Source organism: Phyllobates terribilis, unplaced genomic scaffold, assembly GCF_046119375.1.
Source record: "Phyllobates terribilis strain yellow unplaced genomic scaffold, ASM4611937v1 Scaffold_1__5_contigs__length_1240528914, whole genome shotgun sequence".
Lineage (NCBI taxonomy): Eukaryota > Metazoa > Chordata > Amphibia > Anura > Dendrobatidae > Phyllobates > Phyllobates terribilis.
Genome location: NW_027362761.1, coordinates 361,591,780 through 361,613,100, shown reverse-complemented (window position 1 = coordinate 361,613,100; position 21,321 = coordinate 361,591,780). Strand labels below are relative to the sequence as shown.

The window sequence follows — 21,321 nt, the reverse complement described above, 5'->3', positions numbered from 1 at the left end:
ACTGCTCCGGCAGTCTCGCTCCGCTCTGACCCTTTACTCACTGCTCTGGCAGTCTCGCTCTCCTCTGACCCTCTGCTCGCTGCTCCGGCAGTCTCGCTCCGCTCTGACCCTTTACTCACTGCTCTGGCAGTCTCGCTCTCCTCTGACCCTCTGCTCGCTGCTCCGGCAGTCTCGCTCTGCTCTGACCCTTTGCTCGCTGCTCCGGCAGTCTCGCTCTGCTCTGACCCTTTGCTCGCTGCTCCGGCAGTCTCGCTCTGCTCTGACCCTTTGCTCGCTGCTCCGGCAGTCTCGCTCTGCTCTAACCCTTTGCTTGCTGCTCCGGCAGTCTCGCTCTGCTCTGACCCTTTGCTTGCTGCTCCGGCGGCCTCGTCCTGCTCTACTCTTGCTCACCGCTCCAGGCGGCCTCGTCCTGCTCTACTCTTGCTCACCGCTCCTGGCGGCCTCGTCCTGCTCTACCCTCGCTCACCGCTCCGGGCGGCCTCGTACTGCTCTACTCTTGCTCACCGCTCCAGGCGGCCTCGTCCTGCTCTACTCTCGCTCACCGCTCTAGGCGGTCTCGTCTTGCCCTCCTCTCGCTCACCACTCTGGGCGGCCTCACTCTGCTGTGTTTGTCCGCCACATCTGTGGTTCTGTTCCTGAGTCCCAGTGTGTACTGGGTCCTATCCCGCCTGTGTTCCAACCTGCTAGTGCCTCCCTGTCTGCACTTTAGCCGTGCTTGCCTGTACCCCCCTGCCTGCATACCCGCCTGCCTGCATACCAGTTGTGCCTGCCTATACCCACCAGTCTGTGTGCCAGCCTAACCTGTCTGTTCCTGTATTCCCCGGTGTGGGTCAACAGCCGTGTCCGGGGTCTGTCCTGGAGTAGCACCGGGTCCCTCTGCTCGGTTCCTCCTTGGTGCACTGGCGTCGTATGCCGTCGTGCGGCCCTGGTCGGATCGGGTGAATACTTAGTAACGCCCCTCCAGGCATTCACTCTCCGGCACGGTCCAGTGGAATCACTACATATACATGCACACGCCGCTCAGCCCGGGCGTGTGCATTACAGCATGCTCAGGCCATGGTTCCCGTTGAGCCCCACGGCCTTCGCTCTCTGAGACTTTTTCCAGCGAATATGTGCTTCTAGAAGAAATTAATTTTTTTTTGCTACCAGCTGGGTTTCAGGCGAATTACGCATCCGTCCAGATGGATCTATCAGCACTCGTTCCGGCGGATCCGCCACGGTACTATGGGGATCCAAGACTGAGTCGTGCATTTGTGGAGCAATGCATGCTACACTTCAAGGCCTACCCTCTCTATTTTCCTTCCGATTGGGCTAAAGTGGCCTTTATGATTGACTACCTAGCGGGTGATGCCTTGAAATGGGTCACCCCCCTATGGGAAGCATGGGATCCTGTCGTCCTTGACCTGCAGGCCTTCCTGGTGGCCTTTCGTATGGTCTTCGAGGACCCTAACCCTGAAGCCCCTGCTGAAGCTTCACTTCCCAATATCCCGGAGCAGCCCCGACGGGTAATGTGTATGGGTAGCGCACTAGTCCTCCAGCCCGAAGAGACTACTGCCCACCCAGAATCCACACAGGATGACTACGCTCTCCGGAATACTTCTCACGACCTCAAGAGGCAGTCCAGACATGCTAGGCGTAGAGGCAAGCCGTCACGCCAGGGTCTGTTCTCCCAAAGACCTCCTGATTCCAACCTTGAGGTTCCTGCTGAAGCTTCATTTCCTGGTATCCCGGAGCAGCCCCGACGGGTAATGTGCGTGGGTAGCGCACCAGTTCTCCTGCCCAAAGAGACTACTGCCTACCCAGAATCCACACAGGAGGACTTCCTGCACCCGGTATCTGATGCTTCACCCACTTTAACTGGTGAGCCTGTCCAAGGGTACTCTGAAGCAGTGATTACCTCCGAGTCTGTGCATCTCTACTACCTGGCGGAGGACCCCCTGTTGTCTCCTGAATCCTCCGGGATACCACCTGATGACAAATGGAGAGAGACTTCCCTACACCCGGTACCCGATACTTCGTCCGCTCCGTCCTGTGAGCCTGACAATGGGTACCTTGAAGCGGTAGTTAACCCCGAGTCTCTACACCCCTCCGACCAGGCGGAGGACCTCCAGTTGTCTCCTGAACCCTTCGGGGTGCTACCTGATAGCGAATGGATGGAGACTCTCCTATACTCAGTACCTGATACCTCGCCCGCTTCTTCCAGCGAGTCCGACCTAGTGTACTCCAAAGCGGAGGTTATCCCCGAGTCTCTACACCCCTCCGACCAGGCGGAGGACCTCCAGTTGTCTCCTGAACCCTTCGGGGTGCTACCTGATAGCGAATGGACAGAGACTCTCCTATACTCGGTACCTGATACCTCGGCCGCTTCTTCCAGTGAGTCCGACCTAGTGTACTCCGAAGCAGAAGTTATCCCCGAGTCTCTACACCCCTCCGACCAGGCGGAGGACCTCCAGTTGTCTCCTGAACCCTTCGGGGTGCTACCTGATAGCGAATGGACTGAGACTCTCCTATACTCGGTACCTGTTACCTCGGCCGCTTCTTCCAGTGAGTCCGACCTAGTGTACGCCGAAGCAGAGGTTACCCCCGAGTCTCTGCACTCTTCCAACCCGGCGGAGGACCCCCAGTTGTTTCCTGAATCCTCTGGGGTACCACCAGATAACAAAGAGACAGTGACTTTTCTACACCTTGTACCTGATACCTCGCCCATTTCATCCTGTGAGCTTGACAAGATGTACCCCGAAGCAGAGGTTACCCCCGAGTCTCTGCACTCCTCCAACCCGGCGGAGGACTTCCAGTTGTCTCCTGAACCCTCTGGGGTGCTACCTGATAATAAGTGGAGAGAGACTTCCTTTTGTGCTGTTCCTGGTACTCCACCCATTTCGTCTGTTGCTGAGGATGGCTGGATAGGAGGTAGCATCCTAGCTACCCAGATGAGACCAGTTTTTCCTGTGGACAGTGGAAGTGATCTCCTTGAAGGGAAGGATTGGCCCTCGAATTCCCTACGGAACATTCTGGCAGGCCTGAAGAAGAGGGGACGTAAGGGGGGGGTACTGTAACATACCTGGCGGCGTCCTTGCATAGTGGTCCATCTCTCACTGTGCAAGAGCGCGCACTTGATTTCCAGTCCAGTCTGCTAGCCTGGCTTCCCTCCATGCTGTCTGCTTGCCTCTGTTTCTGCAGCTTAAGGGCGGCGCCCGATCACTTCCCGTTTCTTGTACCTGCTGCAGACACACCCCTGATGCTTCCTCAGCCTATTGCTGTCTGTCACCTGGTATTTAACCCAGCTCCTCCCAAGGAACCCTGCCTGAGCATTGTGTTTCTTTCAGTGTGCTCTTTCACTCTGAATGTGCCAGGTCCCTTTCTGTGTTTGCTTGCCTGCCTTTCCTGGAGGCTGTATTTCCAGGCCTGTCTGAACTCGCTCCTTGCCTGTTCGTTCCGCCTTCTAGGGGCCGCATACCTAGACCCGCTCCTGTATCTTGTCTGTCCTGTCTGAACACGCTCCTAGCCTGTTCCTTCCGCCTTCTAGGGGCTGCATACCTAGACCCGTTCCTGTATCTTGCCTGTTCCTGTCTGAACATGCTCCTAGCCTGTTCGTTCCGCCTTCTAGGGGCCACATACCTAGACCCGCTCCTGTATCTTGCTGCTGTGTCTGTTCTTATCTGAATACTCTCCTAGCCTGTTTCCTGTTTTTCTCTATGTCCGTACCTTCCATTTTTCTGCAGAGTCTGAACTTGTGCCTAACTACTGCTCGTTGTCACTGTACTTCCGTTTGTGAGTTTGTGGTCCACTCGCTACTTCACTGCAAGTACCCTGTGGGTATCTGGTTCTGCCTTTCCCTTCCTGTCTGTTCCGTGTGAACAGAGCCCTGTCCCCCCTGCTCTGCCTTGCTCACCGCTCCGGCGGTTCTAGCCTGCTCTGCCTTGCTCACCGCTCCGGCGGTTCTAGCCTGCTCTGACCCTTTGCTCACTGCTCCGGCAGTCTCGCTCAGCTCTGACCCTTTGCTCACTGCTCCGGCAGTCTCACTCCGCTCTGACCCTTTGCTCACTGCTCCGGCAGTCTCGCTCTGCTCTGACCCTCTGCTCGCTGCTCCGGCAGTCTCGCTCTGCTCTGACCCTTTGCTCGCTGCTCCGGCAGTCTCGCTCTGCTCTGACCCTTTGCTCGCTGCTCCGGCAGTCTCGCTCTGCTCTGACCCTTTGCTCGCTGCTCCGGCAGTCTCGCTCTGCTCTGACCCTTTGCTCGCTGCTCCGGCAGTCTCGCTCTGCTCTGACCCTTTGCTAGCTGCTCCGGCAGTCTCGCTCTTCTCTGACCCTTTGCTCGCTGCTCCGGCAGTCTCGCTCTGCTCTGACCCTTTGCTTGCTGCTCCGGCAGTCTCGCTCTGCTCTGACCCTTTGCTCGCTGCTCCGGCAGTCTCGCTCTGCTCTGACCCTTTGCTTGCAGCTCCGGCGGCCTCGTCCTGCTCTACTCTTGCTCACCACTCCAGGCGGCCTCGTCCTGCTCTACTCTTGCTCACCGCTCCAGGCGGCCTCGTCCTGCTCTACCCTCGCTCACCGCTCCGGGCGGCCTCGTCCTGCTCTACTCTTGCTCACCGCTCCGGGCGGCCTCGTCCTGCTCTACTCTTGCTCACCGCTCCAGGCGGCCTCGTCCTGCTCTACTCTCGCTCACCGCTCCGGGCGGCCTCGTCCTGCTTTACTCTTGCTCATCGCTCCGGGCGGCCTCGTCCTGCTCTACTCTTGCTCACCGCTCCAGGCGGCCTCGTCCTGCTCTACTCTCGCTCACCGCTCCAGGCGGCCTCGTCCTGCTCTACTCTCGCTCACCGCTCTAGGCGGTCTCGTCTTGCCCTGCTCTCGCTCACCACTCTGGGCAGCCTCACTCTGCTGTGTTTGTCCGCCACATCTGTGGTTCTGTTCCTGAGTCCCAGTGTGTACTGGGTCCTATTCCGCCTGTGTTCCAACCTGCTAGTGCCTCCCTGTCTGCACTCTAGCCGTGCTTGCCTGTACCCCCCTGCCTGCATACCCGCCTGCCTGCATACCAGTCGTGCCTGCCTATACCCACCAGTCTGTGTGCCAGCCTAACCTGTCTGTTCCTGTATTCCCCGGTGTGGGTCAACAGCCGTGTCCGGAGTCTGTCCTGGAGTAGCACCTGGTCCCTCTGCTCGGTTCCTTCTTGGTGCACTGGCGTCGTATGCCGTCGTGCGGCCCTGGTCGGATCGGGTGAATACTTAGTTACGCCCCTCCAGGCATTCACTCTCCGGCACGGTCCAGTGGAATCACTACATATACACGCACACGCCGCTCAGCCCGGGCGTGTGCATTACAGACTATAAGTATGTAAACCAAATGCTTGTGATCACACCACGACTACTTGAACTGGCTAGCAAAGCTAAATCCTAACTGAGTGTATATTTCACAATGTCAATATTTGGCAAGCTGGACTGCTCAGGTAAAGTTTGTCCTGGAGTGGAAGATTCCTTTAACTGTAGAAGGGTAGGCGACTTACGCTATCTGTTCACAAATAGCGTAAATGCTGCATATTTACACCAAAATTCACAATAGCAATAATCTTTTTTCATGCATTTTTTTAGTGCAGAAACACTAGGAATTTGCACTTAAAAACACAACAGCGTATTTACAAACATTTTTCAGGCTCACTATAGAAGTCTACAAAAGAAAAACGCACCAAAAACCTCACTGTTCAAGAGTGTCCTTAACTGCACAGTGGGCATGAGTTTTCATAAAATCACAACCGCTTTGCTTAACTGTTAAAAACAGCGGATTTTTTGCACCCAAAAAGAAACTATGGAAAAAACGCACCATTTTTGCCATGCGTGAACATGGCCCTGTAGGGTACAAATGCTCTGCAGAAATCAGTATAAGGGCTCATACTCATCTGCGAGAAAAACGGACTAGTGCAATCTGATAAAAAAATCAGATTGCACTCTGACCAATGTTATTCAATGGGTTACATCTCATCTGCAATTTTTTTTCTCAGTTTCAATCCATTCGTCCTGCGACGGGTCTACCTCTGCTACATCTAGATGGCAGGCTGCATTGTCACATGATGCGACTATACAGCCTGCCATCCTGCAGAGACAATGAGCTGCACATGCTTGCGCACCTCAGTGACTTGCAGTGACGTGATAAAGTTGAGCGGGGTTCATATCCAATAAACACCATTCACCTTACTGACGTCACCACGAGAGTGAGAAAGATCTCACGCTCGTGGAGGCGGCTGAAAGGTCATCGGAGTTCATATCCAATGAACTCCGATCATCTCAATGACGTCAGCGCGCGCGCTGTGGGAAAGTTCTCACCGCGCAGGCGTTACCATGCGTTTTTTCGGTCCAGAAATCGGAACTTTTTTTTTACACATATGGGTATGAGCCCTTAGCAAATTGATTTAGATGGAGCAGAGAAGTGATCTGGCAGTAACTAAGAGTCAGACAGCAAAATTGCCCACTAACCCCTTTTTAATTTTTTTTCTGTGTTGAATCCCTACTTGCTCTGAATGAAGATATTCTGCAAAAGAAATCCCGAACATAATACACAATTGGCAATTTCATTATTTTAATTCAATGACACCTAAAAGCTGTTGTAGTTGGATGACTAAATCTTTCTATTATGTCTATTTGGAAGTGTCTTTAGAATGTAGGTTTAGAGCTACATTACCGAAATTATTTATTTCCCTAGGGTGGCATAATGGGCATTGAAATTAACTGGAATTGTGATCTAGATCCTTGGGCATTCAGTTGCCAACCACAGTATAGCTTTCGACGTTTGGATGATAAAGCTCTTGATGAAAGTTTGTTTCCAGGCTTAAGTTTCAGGTAAGGGGACAGCATTCTCCCAGAAGTAATGATGTATTTATGTTCAAATATTCTACTAGTTTTTTATGTAACAAAAAATTATATATGAAAAAAATTAAGATTAACTAAAACGGTCTCATTTTCAAACATTGTAAAATTAGGCCCCAATTCATCATTGCTTTTGCATCTTTGGCTAGTTTTGCTTTTTACCCCGGTTTATTTTTGTTTGTGCCATACCCATCTTTTCACTTGCAATGTTTTAAATTCACTTTTTTATGTGTTATTCTGTTTTGGCTTTTTTTTTTTTAAGTTCACCATTCTGGGCAGAGGTTTGGGCTTTCCAGATATCTTTGACTGATTCATCAATTGCAACATGAAAAGCTACAAAATTTTGGCACAAATGTACTTCAGTCCCCTCTGTAGTGATTTTGTCTACAACAGAAAATTGTTGTACAGTTTTGTATCATTTTGCAAAACATGCATTTTTTTGAGCTAATAAAACTTAAAAGAGGTCAAGGTGAAAAATGAAGGCAATTTTTTACTTTGTGCAAAATCCATGAACTGTGTGCACAAATTTCAAGAACTTTGCACAAAAAAAGATATGAAAAAGAAGGCAAATGATGAATCAGGGCCTTAAACTACACAATCTTAAATGTGTGAGATTTAACACACTGTCTCATACTATTCAGTTACTTTAGCTGTGGGAAAATGCAGCATTAAAACAGGTTCCCTTTAAAGTCAAGGAACAATTATGTAGCTACCTGTAGAAAAGAGCCTAGCCTTAGAAGACTAAGCGGTACAGTGCTTTCCTCAAAATGCTGCACTACGATCTAAAGATTGGCATTTTTCACAGTGGTGGTACCCTTCGTTGGCAAAAAAATGGTTACTGTTATATACAATTCCTACCCAAATTGTAGTGCCTTCCAGGTACATAGAGGTCTATATGCATTCTTACCCAAAGTGTAATTTATACAGGTACAATAAAAAAAAGATACTTGCATAAATATAACATAATATAGCATTACTTTGGGGTGGGGAAATTAACTCTTTTTACACTTGCATTTTTGCTGAATTAAAAATGTTTCCTGCCTACAGATTTGCAAAGTATTATAAGGCCCCAGATCAGACTGAGCGGAGAACTCTAATAAAGGCATATGGGATACGATTTGACATTCAAGTCCATGGCACAGTAATGATTCCTTTTATTTTTGAGTATCTAGGTTTTAAATCACTCCTCAACATGATATCTGATGTAATTCATTGATTCTGACAAATTTGAACATGACTTTTTTCATCATACGGTGTTAATGCCAGATTCACACATGGACCATTCATTCATGGTCGTAGTATGGACCGCAATAACCAGACCAGCCATGAGGTCTCCTCAGTCAGACTCAGCAGCCTTAAATATGAAGTTGAGTTCAGGCCTGGAATCCAGTAGCCATTCCAGACAAAGCGATCGATACTCAGACCGTGTTGGACATGTGAAACTGGCCAAAGTGATTATTGAGGCTATATAAAGCTAATTCAAGCTACCGATGTTGCCTGTTCACTCATGATCATGATCAGTGTTCCTGGAGACTATAAAGAGTGCCTAAGACTACTGTAGCGTTTTTCCAGGACTTGGATACTGATGACCTGTCTTCACGATAGGACATCAGTATCGAATTTATTGGGGTCCGACACCCAGATCAGCTGTTTGCCGCTTCTATGGCAGTGACATTTACTGTACATAGTAAATAAAGCCGGAATAGTACAGCTCTATACACTGTGTAGTGAGCGTTCTTGAGTACTTCAACTCAACTTTTATTCACTTCAATGGGAGGTGAGCTGCACCACAAAGAATGGCCACTACTCAATATACACAGTCGTGTTTTTCCATCTTTCCACAATTTGTACATTTTGCCACCATAGGAGATGCACACAGTTGATCCGAGGGGGTGCCAGGCGTCAGACCTCTCCATTCTGATAATGACAACTAATCTGAAGGATAGGACATTGTAATGCACACGCCCGGGCTGAGTGGCGTGTGCGTGTATATGTAGTGATTCCACTGGACCGTGCCGGAGAGTGAATGCCTGGAGGGGCGTAACTAAGTATTCACCCGATCCGACCAGGGTCGCACGACGGCATACGACGCCAGTGCACCAAGGAGGAACCGAGCAGAGGGACCAGGTGCTACTCCAGGACCGACCCCGGACACGGCTGTTGACCCACACCGGGAAACACAGTACCAGACAGGCTAGGCTGGCACACGGACTGGTGGGTATAGGCAGGCACGACTGGTATGCAGGCAGGCGGGTAGGCAGGCAGGGAGGTACAGGCAAGCACGGCTAGAGTGCAGACAGGGAGGCACTAGCAGGTTGGAACACAGGCGGGATAGGACCCAGTACACACTGGGACTCAGGAACAGAACCACAGATGTGGCGGACAAACACAGCAGATAGAGGCTGCCCAGAGTGGTGAGCGAGAGCAGGGCAAGACGAGACCGCCTAGAGCGGTGAGCGAGAGTAGAGCAGGACGAGGCCGCCTGGAGCGGTGAGCAAGAGTAGAGCAGGATGAGGCCGCCGGAGCAGCGAGCAAAGGGTCAGAGCAGAGCAAGACTGCCGGAGCAGCGAGCAAAGGGTCAGAGCAGAGCGAGACTGCCGGAGCAGCGAGCAAAGGGTCAGAGCAGAGCGAGACTGCCGGAGCAGCGAGCAAAGGGTCAGAGCAGAGCGTGACTGCCGGAACGGCGAGCAAAGGGTCAGAGCAGAGCGAGACTGCCAGAGCGGCGAGCAAAGGGTCAGAGCAGAGCGTGACTGCTGGAGCGGCGAGCAAAGGGTCAGAGCAGAGCGAGACTGCCGGAGCGGCGAGCAAAGGGTCAGAGCAGAGCGAGACTGCCAGAGCGGCGAGCAAAGGGTCAGAGCAGAGCGAGACTGCCGGAGCAGCGAGCAAAGGGTCAGAGCAGAGCGAGACTGCCGGAGCAGCGAGCAGAGGGTCAGAGCAGAGCGAGACTGCCGGAGCAGCGAGCAAAGGGTCAGAGCAGAGCGAGACTGCCGGAGCAGCGAGCAAAGGGTCAGAGCAAAGCGAGACTGCCGGAGCAGCGAGCAAAGGGTCAGAGCAGAGCGAGACTGCCGGAGCAGCGAGCAAAGGGTCAGAGCAGAGCGAGACTGCTGGAGCAGCAAGCAAGGCAGAGCAGAGCGAGACTGCCGGAGCAGCAAGCAAAGGGTCAGAGCAGAGCGAGACTGCCGGAGCAGCAAGCAAAGGGTCAGAGCAGAGCGAGACTGCCGGAGCAGCGAGCAAGGCAGAGCAGGCTAGAACCGCCGGAGCGGTGAGCAAGGCAGAGCAGGGGGGACAGGGCTCTGTTCACACGGAAAAGACAGGAAGGGAAAGGCAGAACCAGATACCCACAGGGTACTTGCAGTGAAGTAGCGAGTGGACCACAAACTCACAAACGGAAGTACAGTGACAACGAGCAGGAGTTAGGTACAAGTTCAGACTCTGCAGAAAAAGGGAAGGTACGGACATAGAGAAAAACAGGAAAACAGGCTAGGAGAGTATTCAGACAAGAACAGACACAGCAGCAAGATACAGGAGCGGGTCTAGGTATGCGGCCCCTAGAAGGCGGAACGAACAGGCTAGGAGCGTGTTCAGACAAGAACAGGCAAGATACAGGAACGGGTCTAGGTATGCAGCCCCTAGAAGGCAGAAGGAACAGGCTAGGAGCGTGTTCAGACAGGACAGACGAGATACAGGAGCGGGTCTAGGTTTGCGGCCCCTGGAAGGCGGAAGGAACAGGCTAGGAACGAGTTCAGACAGACCTGGAAATACAGCCTCCAGGAAAGGCAGGCAAGCAAACACAGAAAGGGACCTGGCACATTGAGAGTGAAAGAGCACACTGAATGAAACACAATGCTCAGGCAGGGTTTCTTGGGAGGAGCTGGGTTAAATACCAGGTGACAGACAGCAATAGGCTGAGGACGCATCAGGGGTGTGTCTGCAGCAGGTACAAGAAACAGGAAGTGATCGGGCTCCGCCCTTAAGCTGCAGAAACAGAGGCAAGCAGACAGCATGGAGGGAAGCCAGGCTAGCAGACTGGACTGGAGATCAAGTGCGCGCTCTTGTACAGTGGGAGATGGACCACTATGCAAGGACGCCGCCAGGTATGTTACAGACATCAATATCTAAGTCCTGGAAAAGCTCTTCAGCTATGGTGTAAAAGTTCTCCATGTTACCTCCATATAAGGGCTCGCTCACACAAGCAAAGATTTCTTCTTCTGAGAGAATTGGATCGATTATGGTAATGACACTTAGCTGAAACTCTGGTCCGAATTTGATCAGTGTCAGTTTGCTGTGATCTGATTCTCTCGGATGAGAGAATAGTATCACAGGTGCGGAAAAGACTGAGAACTTAATTTCTCCATCTTCTCCATTGTCTGAGTCCGCGTAAACCGGATGTCATCCAAGTGCAGTCCGATGTTTTACATGTACCTATACACTTGAATGGGTGCGCGTGATCTGATTTGCAGAGCCACTCACAGCATGGTGTGATTTTTTTTCCCCAGACATATTTGGTCTATAGAAAGAAAAAAAATGCAGATCTGCACTGCCCCAGAGTATAACATTGGTCCAAGTGCTGTCCGATAAAACATCAGATAGTACTCATCCGAGTTATATTCATGTGAGCGAACCCTAATGTTAATGAATTTATACTCATATTTGATCTTAGTATTTCAGACTTGTGTGAGCATGGTGTAAGACTGAAATCACTCATGCACTTTTTGTGGCTGGTTTTGCTTAGCAGCAGAGAGAAAGAGAAAATACAACTCTACAGACAACATGTATCAATATTAGATGTTTAGTATCTTTGTCCTTAACAACTTCTACTTGGTATCAAAAAGTTATTCATTTGGTTCAAATAATAATTCTTTGTGCCAAAAATACTGAATAAATTACACACGCACAAACACACACACAATATATGATACCATAAAAGACCCACAAGGATAAACGTGAACCTATAATGTAATGTTCCCTTGTTTTTTACTACTTTATTTGTCTGTAAGTTTGGTTTCAAGTTGTACATAGTGCAGATTTGCCACTTTTTCGTTAAAAAAAATGCAGTGCTCCATTGTACAGTATACACAGGTGGTCAAAATTGTTGGTACCCCTCGTTTAATGAAAGAAAAACCCACAATGGTCACAGAAATAACTTGAATCTGACAAAAGTAATAATAAATTAAAAATCTATGAAAATGAACAAATGAAAGTCAGTCATTGCTTTTCAACCCTGCTTTCACAGAATTTTTAAAAAATTAATCTCATGAAATAGGCCTGGATAGAAATGATGGTACTCTTAACTTAATATTTTGTTGAACATTCTTTTGAGGCAATCACTGCAATCAAACGATTCCTGTAACTGTCAATGAGACTTCTGCACCTCTCGACAGGTATTTTGGCCCACTCCTCATGAGCTGACTGCTCCAGTTGTCTCATGTTTGAAGGTTGCCTTTTCCAGACAGCATGTTTCAGCTTTTTCCAAAGATGCTCAATAGGATTTAGGTCAGGGCTCATAGAAGGCCACTTCAGAATAGTCCATTGATTTCCTCTTAGCCATTCTTGGGTGTGTTTAGCTGTGTGCTTTGGGTCATTATCCTGTTGCAAGACCCATGACCTGCGACTGAGACCAAGCTTTCTGACACTGGGCAGCACATTTCTCTCTTGAATCCCTTGATAGTTTTGAAATTTCATTGTACCCTGCACAGATTAAAGACACCCTGTGCCAGATGCGGCAAAGCAGCCCCAGAACATAACAGAGTCTCCTCCATGTTTCACAGTAGGGACAGTGTTCTTTTCTTGATATGCTTCATTTTTCCGTCTGTGAACATAGAGCTGATGTGCCTTGCCAAAAACTTCCTTTTTTCTCTCATCTGTCCATAGGACATTCTCCCAGAAGCTTTGTGGCTTGTCAACATGTAGTTTGGGAAATTCAAGTCTGGCTTTTTTATGATTTTTTTTCAACAATGGTGTTCTCCTTGGTCGTCTCCCGTGACGTCCTCTTTGGATCAAACAACGACATATGGTGTGATCTGACACTGATGTTCCTTGAGCTTGAAGTTCACCTTTAATCTCTTTAGAAGTTATCCTGGGCTCTTTTGTTACCATTCGTATTATCCGTCTCTTTGATTTGTCATCAATTTTCCTCCTGTGGCCACGTCCAGGGAGGTTGGATACAATCCCATGGATGTTAAATCTCTGAATAATATGTTCAACTGTAGTCACAGGAACATCAAGCTGCTTGTAGATGGTCTTATAGCCTTTACTTTTAACATGCTTGTCTATAATTTTCTTTCTAATCTCCTGAGACAACTCTTTCCTTTGCTTCCTCTGGTCCATGTTGAGTGTGGTACACACCATGTCACCAAACAGCACAGTGAGTATCTGTAACGCTATATACAGGCCCACTGACTGACTACAAGATTGTTGACACCTGTGATGCTAATTAGTGGACACAACTTGATTTAACATGTCCCTTTTGTCACATTATTATCAGGGGTACCATCATTTTTGTCCAGGCCTATTTCATGAGTTTAATTTTTTTTTAAATTCTGTGGAAGCAGGGTTGAAAAGCAATGACTGACTTTCATTTGTTCATTTTCATAGGTTTTTAATTTATTATTACTTTTGTCAGATTCAAGTTATTGCTGTGACCATTGTGGGTGTTTCTTTCATTAAACGAGGGGTACCAACAATTTTGACCACGTGTGTGTGTGTATATATAAAATACATATATACCGGTGTATGTGTGTGTGTGTGTGTGTGTATGTATGTATATATATATGTGTGTGTATATATATATATATATATATATATATATATATTATATATAATATATATATATACAGGGTGGGCCATTTATATGGATACACCTAAATTAAATGGGAATGGATGGTGATATCAACTTCCTGTTTGTGGCATATTAGTATATGGGAGGGGGAAAACTTTCCAGATTGGTGGTGACCATGGCAGCCATTTTGAAGTCGTCTATTTTGGATCCAACTTCACAGCATATCTTCACAGCATAGACAATTGATCAGAGGGTCAGATCTGGAGACCTTGGTGGCCATTCAACTGGCCCACGACGACCAATCCACTTTCCAGGAAACTGTTCATGTAGGAATGCTTGGACCTGACACCCATAATGTGGTGGTGCACCATCTTGTTGGAAAAACTCAGGGAACGTGCCATCTTCAGTGCATAAAGAGGGCAACACATCATCATGTAGCAATTTCAGATATCCAGTGGCATTGAGGTTTCCATTGATGAAGAATGGCCTCACTATCTTTGTACCCCATAAACCACACCATACCATCAAGATACAAGATGTGCAGCATCTGAAACAACGGATACTGGAAGCCTGTGGTAGCATTTCTTCTGCGGTGTTGCTATCAGTGTGTCAAGAGTGGGAGAAGAGGGTTGCATTGACAATCCAACACAATGGGCAGCACTTTGAACACATTTTATAAGTGGTTATAAACTTGTAAAAAACTCATGAAAGAATAAAGTTACGTTAAAATCAAGCACACCATTGTTTTTCTTATGAAATTCTCAATAAGTTTGATGTGTCACATGACCCTCTTCCCATTGAAAAAAATAAAGTTGGATACAAAATGGCCGACTTCAAAATGGCCGCCATAGTCACCTCCCATCTGGAAAAGTTTCCCCCTTCCCATATACTAATGTGCCACAAAAGTTGATATCACCAACCATTCCCATTTAATTTAGGTGTATCCATATAAATGGCCCACCCTGTATATATTAATACATTAGTGTTAGTATACTGTATAATATATTAATAAATATAAGTAAATTGAGACTACATGTAATATGTTCTTATGACTTCTTTTTATGACTACGTGATCAAAATGTGGGCTAGTAATAAATTAGATATTTGTCTCTGCAGGGAGGTCGATTCAACTTTTTAGAATTGGTGATATTCATTGGTTCCTATCTTTCCTACTTTGGATTGGTGAGTTAAATTTCTACATAATAACTATTTGAAGAGAACCTTTCACCAGTTTTAGCATATTAAACTGGCCATGTCATGGAACAATGGCTGTAGAGCTGAGTAAAATGTAGTTTTTATTTTTTCATTTCTCCTCTTCATTGCAGAGATATTAGCTTGTAAAGTTTAGGTTATAATTTTTGATACGCCCAACTGGGTGTTACCAGAGATTTGTCTCTAGGGGAGTGCACTTCTTCCCTTCCATGAGGTTGACCAATCATAAGCAGGCTGCGTTATGCAGAGGAGAAAAGAACACGCCCTCCTTTCCTCACTGATCTCTGCAGCTACTGTGTGATACAGCAGAGCAGTTATGTATCATTATAGATCCTTCCAGATCTCATCTTATGACTGTCAGTGTGTGGTTAGAGTGAGAACAGACTGCAATATGAGATCTGGAAGTGTCTGTGTATGATACATAACTCACCACTTCTGTGTCTCTACAATGTAGCTGCAGAGATCAGTAAGGAGAGGAGTACATGTTCTTTTTCCCCCTGTAAGTTGCTGCCTCTTGCAGGGGAGAACTACACGCCCCCAGAGACAAATCTCTGGTAACACCCAATTAAACTTAAAGCCTAACTTGTTTTCATCTTTTTTTTCATAAATCAATAGTACACTTGAAAATAAGAAACCCTGTAATCTATCTTACTAGAGAAATCTGCTTTTTTTCTCCTCTTAGCCCGATCTTTCATTCTATAAATTCCCAATTCAATGGTATTCCCATTACTGAGCTAGGAGATGACAGTTGGTGCTCATGAGGTTCTATGGAGAACTGTAACCATTGTATCAGGAGAAATTGCAGCAGAATGTCTGTCTGCCTCTAGTTCCTCCCTTCTTCTCTCCCTGCTTTAGAATTTTAAAACACCAACTCTCATCTTCTATTTCAGTAATGGGAAAATCAGCATTTTCACTGAAGACAGATTTTACCGTTGAATTGAGAAGTGAAAGATCAGTCCAGGAGCTTAAATAAGGAGATTTCTCTGCTAAGATATATTACAATGTTTGTTATTTTAATGTGTTCATTGCTTTAATTTTTTTCATAAATCAAGAGATTATTCATTTTATAGCTCGTTTCTAGCGTGAACTTTACAAGCTAATATCTCCGCAGCGGAGAGGAGAAATTAAAATGAAAACTACATTTTACTTAGCTTTGCAGCCACTATTCCTTGATGTGACAAGTTTAACATGTTCAAACTGATGAAAGGTCCTCTTTAAGAATGTAATGTGATCTAAAGCCACTGATGTAATTTATCTAAATTTTTTGTTTATTACATGTAGGCTTCAGTAGTGATTGATCTTCTCATCAGCCAATATTATAATTGTTGCTGCACTCCAAACTCAGGACAGAAGTACTATGATGAGCAGAAGTTCAAAGAAATACACGGCCCCAGTATCCTCACAGTAATCCATTTGTTTCATTAAAAATTACTAAAATGTTTGAAAAAGTAATAACAATTGAGAGAGACCTCAGTGGTTGATACTTTTTAATGGCTAGCTGAACAGGTAATGACATATTAGTCTCAAAAACATGTACTCAGGTTTCTTCATCAGTATGCCTGATGAAGAGACCTGAGTAGTCTCGAAAACGTGCAATTTGTCAATATCTGTTCAGCTAGCCAAGAAAAGGAATCAATTACTGCAAAATCTCAATTGTTGTTTTTGCTATCCATTTGCAAAAGTGTTACAAAGATATATATTTTTTTCAGCAATAAAATGTCTGTAGCCATAATATTAGGTGTATATGCTGATAACTTTGGGGAAGAGGCATGGGCAGACATACCATTGGTATGGCTGGGGCACAAGAAGTAAGGAGGATACTTCTACCTACAAAGCAAGTGAAATAGTGGATTATGCTAAAATGTTGGACCGCAGAGGGCCCGTATATTCTTCGTGCACAAGGACCATTCTCTGCATATGCCCGCTACTGGAAGGTGGTCATTAGCTCTCATGATCATCAGCTTCTGGAATGGATGGTTGACATACAGAAGAATTTCCCTGCAACATTTCACAGTACAAAGATTAATCCTTGGCCATCTGGCCACTTATTTACAATCACATATTGCCTCCCACATTGTCAAAAACTCAAAACCTAGTGCTCAGCACTTCAGAAGCAAAGCATAATCTATTCTATGTCTGATAATGGTGACTTCCACAGGCCTTGCTGTAGGCCGTCTTTTCTTGGATTTGGGGAATCTGTGAGCACAGCACACATTTTTTTTCTCAGGTGATGCCAAATTAGTCTGATCATATAGCCCCTGTCCTTTACTGACCAGTATGGATTGGAGTCTCCTCTGCAATTCTTGTAGCCAGCCTTGCTCATTCTGCTTAAATTAGAAACAGGGATCACAGGTCTCTTGTTATCTCAACAGGGCGTCCAAGCCATCCCTCTGCCTCAAAAATGTATTGGAATTTAGAAGTTTCAGGGTATGTGCCCACGTAGCGTTTTACATGCGTTTACGCATGCGGAATTGCCTTGTCAATGCAATAAAAAACGCAAGGCAATTCCGCATGTCCCAAACTCTTCTAAAACGCGCGAAAACCGCTTGCCAAATTCCGCAAGCGTTTTTCCGGGAGAGGACATGTGGAAATGAAGCAGAAATTTTCTGCTTCATTTTTGCAACGTGGGCACATAGCCTTAAGTTACCCCTGTTGGTAACACAGTCTATATTAACTATGGAATATCTTTAATTTGTTTTTTTTTAGTCATGCCTGGATATCACGTGTGTGTCCTTTGTGGATCAGAATGATATTATTATGGTGGATAAAAAGCTAAGGAAAAGTTTACAAGAAACAGAGGGTTATATGATCAAGGTAAGGCCTTTTTCTAAGACTTGTAAAATAAATAATAAAGTGTGAAATGCAGCGGCAGTTGTTCATACGTGTTGCCACTCCTTTTAGGTTATATGGGATTGACGAACGTAAGTAGCTAAGCTCTATACTCTGCTGTCTCTGTGTGTCTCATGCACTTTGAAAGGAGATGCATGCGCGACCGTCAGTCTATTGAAACATGGATACGAGACCTAAGTTTTCCTTAAAGGAAAGGTGCCATGAAAATTTTTTTTTTTTTTGCAAAAATTGAAGAAATGTACAGTATTAATGTTTTGATTTCTTTTTTTAAATATTATCATTTGTTTTTAATGAAGTAAAATATGAAAAATAATTTAAAAAGGTTTGGTATTTCCACTTTTAAACACTTGGGGGAGTTACTGCTGAAATTTGCAATGAAAACCTAGTGTACAACCAGCTCACATTACGGACTGCAGTAAATGTGGGCTGGATCTACTCACGGGTGTGACCTAACTCCTCTCCTCCCCTTCTGGGTGTTTGTAACAGGATAAGAGTGGATGACGTTTAGGATCACAGTGTGGAGCCATTTTGTTGGTGACTGCTAGTGATACTGACAAGTACAGTGTCTATGAGGATGGATTCTGTTAGTGCTGCTTGTTGTGTTATAAACTGGGGCTAAATGCGCGGAGTGTTACACACAGTGGAATTATTCACAGTACATGATACACTACACGTATCTACATACCATACAGGGCTCATTGTAGTGTATCGCACATGCTAAGATTAGATACACCGGTCTGGGGAGTATCGCACATGTTGGGATTAGATACACCGGTCTGTGGAGTATCGCACATGCTGGGATTAGATACACCGGGCTGGGGAGTATCACACATGCTGGGATCAGATAAACCAGTCTGGGGAGTATCGCACAAGCTGGGATTAAATATCTTTTCACTTTATACTGTATTTCTTACTTTAAACTGCGATCAACCTATCTCTTCTACTATACATGCATGCTCACACGCAGGAAAATACATATGCACGATCACACACAGGAAAATACACATGCACGCTCTCTCACACAGAAAAATACACATGCACGCTCACACACACAGATAAATACACATGCACGCTCACACACACAGATAAATACACATGCACGCTCATACACAGGAAAATACACATGCACGCTCATACACAGGAAAATACACATGCACGCTCATACACAGGAAAATACACATGCACACTCATACACAAGAAAATACACATGCACGCTAATACACAGAAAAATACTGATGCACACTCACACACACAGATAAATACACATGCACGCTCATATACAGAAAAATACACATGCACGCTTATACACAGGAAAATACACATGCACACTCATACACAGGAAAATTCACATGCACACTCATACACAAGAAAATACACATGCGCGCTCATACACAGGAAAATACACCTGCAGACTCATACAGGAAAATACACATGCACGCTCATACAGGAAAATACTCATGCACGCTCATACACACAGAATACGCATGCACACTCATACAAAGGTAAAATACACACATGGTGTAATATATGACCTCGCTCCATCCATTTCTATAGGAGCAGTGGTGTAGTGTGTGGCCCCGCTCCGACCAATTCTTTGGGAGCAGTGGTATAATAAGATAGAATAGATAAATATTCTGTAGGTATATAATTTCACAAGCCCCTACATATAATAAACTTGCACTCTTTAGTGCCTCTCATGTAGCACTGAAGGGCATTTACCCATATAAATTAAAAAAACAGCTTGGGGTCCTCCCCCTCGCCTATTTTTGGTAACCAGCTAAGGTAAAGCAGACAGCTGTGTGTTTAAATTATCAGGCTGGAAAGGTGCCTGGTTATTGGGCCCTTCCCAGCCTAAAAATAATAGCCCGCAGCCACCCCAGAAGTGTCGCATCACATTAGATGTGACAGTTCTGGCGCTTTGTCTGCCTCTTCCCGATTGCCCTGGTGCGGCAGCAGTCGGGGTAATGATAGTTAGGGTTGATGACAGCTGTGAATTGTCAAAAACCACATCTGCCATCAATTCCTGGGGTTAGCAATGGAGAGGGGTCTATCAGACACCTCCACTGCTAACCCAGAAAGAAAAAAAACACACACACATAAAAATAAATTTTACTTGAATAAAGATTCGCTGACACTTTCCCTGGTTCACCAATTTATTTTTGAAAAAAAAAAACCCATGCAGGTCTGACATAGTTCATGGCGTTCCCACGACTATTCCCATATCCGACGTCCAAAGGCTGTGGAGCCTTGTTCAGAGAACGACGCTCCATAGGCCATAGCAGCAGCTCCGCAAGTGACCTCAGTAACTACAGCGCTCAGAGTCGCTGAGCCTTCTGTATAATAGCTTCATATAGTGCCCCACAGTATAATGGCCTCATATAGTGCCCCACAGTATAATGGCCCCATATAAGGCGCCACAGTATAATGGCCCCATGTAAGGCACCACAGTATAATGTGCCCTATAAAGTGCATCCTGGTGTATATGGCCCCATCATCCTCCTCCTGGTGTATATGGCCCCATCCTCCTCCTCTTGGTGTATATGGCCCGATCCTCCTCTTCCTGGTGTATATGGCCCCATCATCCTCATCCCGGTGTATATAACCCCCCTCATCCTCCTTCCAGTGTATATGGCCCTCTTCATCCTCCTCCTGGTGTATATGGCCCCCCTCCTCCTCCTCCTCCTCCTGAGGTATGTTAGGGTGAACACTTTGGTATGTTCACTAGTTGCCTGCTCCTGGCCTAATGGATATGATCAAGTGCATGCAAGAAAGAATAACATCAGACACACACACAGTTGGATGTAAGCTCTCCTTGATCAGCTATGGCACAGCTCCAAGAGTCTTTATTCAACCCGAACATAGACTTATATAAACACTGTATGTGGGCTCGGTTAGCCCAGAATGTGAGTAACCAGCTGTATTGATTGGTTAGTCCAGGGGGCGTGGTCCATGAGGTCATCAGGGGCGTGATCCATGAGGTCATCAGGGGCGTAGTCCATGAGGTCATCAGGGGGGGCGTAGTCCATGCGGTCATCAGGGGGGCGTAGTCCATGCGGCCATCAGGGGGGCGTAGTCCATGAGGTCATCAGGGGGGCGTAGTCCATGCGATGTGTCGCTCTGTGGTTGGTTAGTCCTTCTATAGAATGCAGCTTCCTCCCAGAACAGAGCATGGTGTGATGAAACAGGAAATGGCAGCCATCTTTTGATCTAAACATCCTTATGTAAGGTGAAATAATACACTTTGTGGGTCTTTCCTCTCAATCTCCTATGTCTGGAGGTTAATTAAGTATTTGAGCCTATAGCTCTCCTCAACAGGTATATGGCCCCCCTCATCCTCCTCCTCATGTATATGGCCCCCCTCATCCTCCTCCTGTTGTATATGGCCCCCCTCCTCCTCCTCCTGGTGTATATGGCCCCCCTCCTCCTCCTCCTGGTGTATATGGCCCACCTCCTCCTCCTCCTGGTGTATATGGCCCTCCTCCTCCTCCTCCTGGTGTATATGGCCCCCCTCCTCCTCCTCCTGGTGTATATGGCCCCCCTCCTCCTCCTCCTGGTGTATATGGCCCCCCTCCTCCTCCTCCTGGTTTATATGGCCCCGCTCCTCCTCCTCCTGGTGTATATGGCCCCCCTC

The 21,321-nt window shown here is 46.8% G+C and overlaps 1 protein-coding gene across 1 annotated transcript in view; it reads left to right on the top strand.

The window, feature by feature from the left end:
• P2RX7 (purinergic receptor P2X 7) overlaps positions 1-21,321 on the top strand; it is a 78,148-nt gene that overhangs the window by 44,786 nt on the left and 12,041 nt on the right. Inside the window, exons 8-12 of the mRNA XM_073676297.1 lie at positions 6,687-6,823; positions 7,898-7,991; positions 14,745-14,810; positions 16,122-16,244; positions 17,547-17,654. Of these exons, the coding sequence (XP_073532398.1) occupies positions 6,687-6,823; positions 7,898-7,991; positions 14,745-14,810; positions 16,122-16,244; positions 17,547-17,654 (528 nt within the window). The remainder of the gene's footprint in view (positions 1-6,686; positions 6,824-7,897; positions 7,992-14,744; positions 14,811-16,121; positions 16,245-17,546; positions 17,655-21,321) is intronic.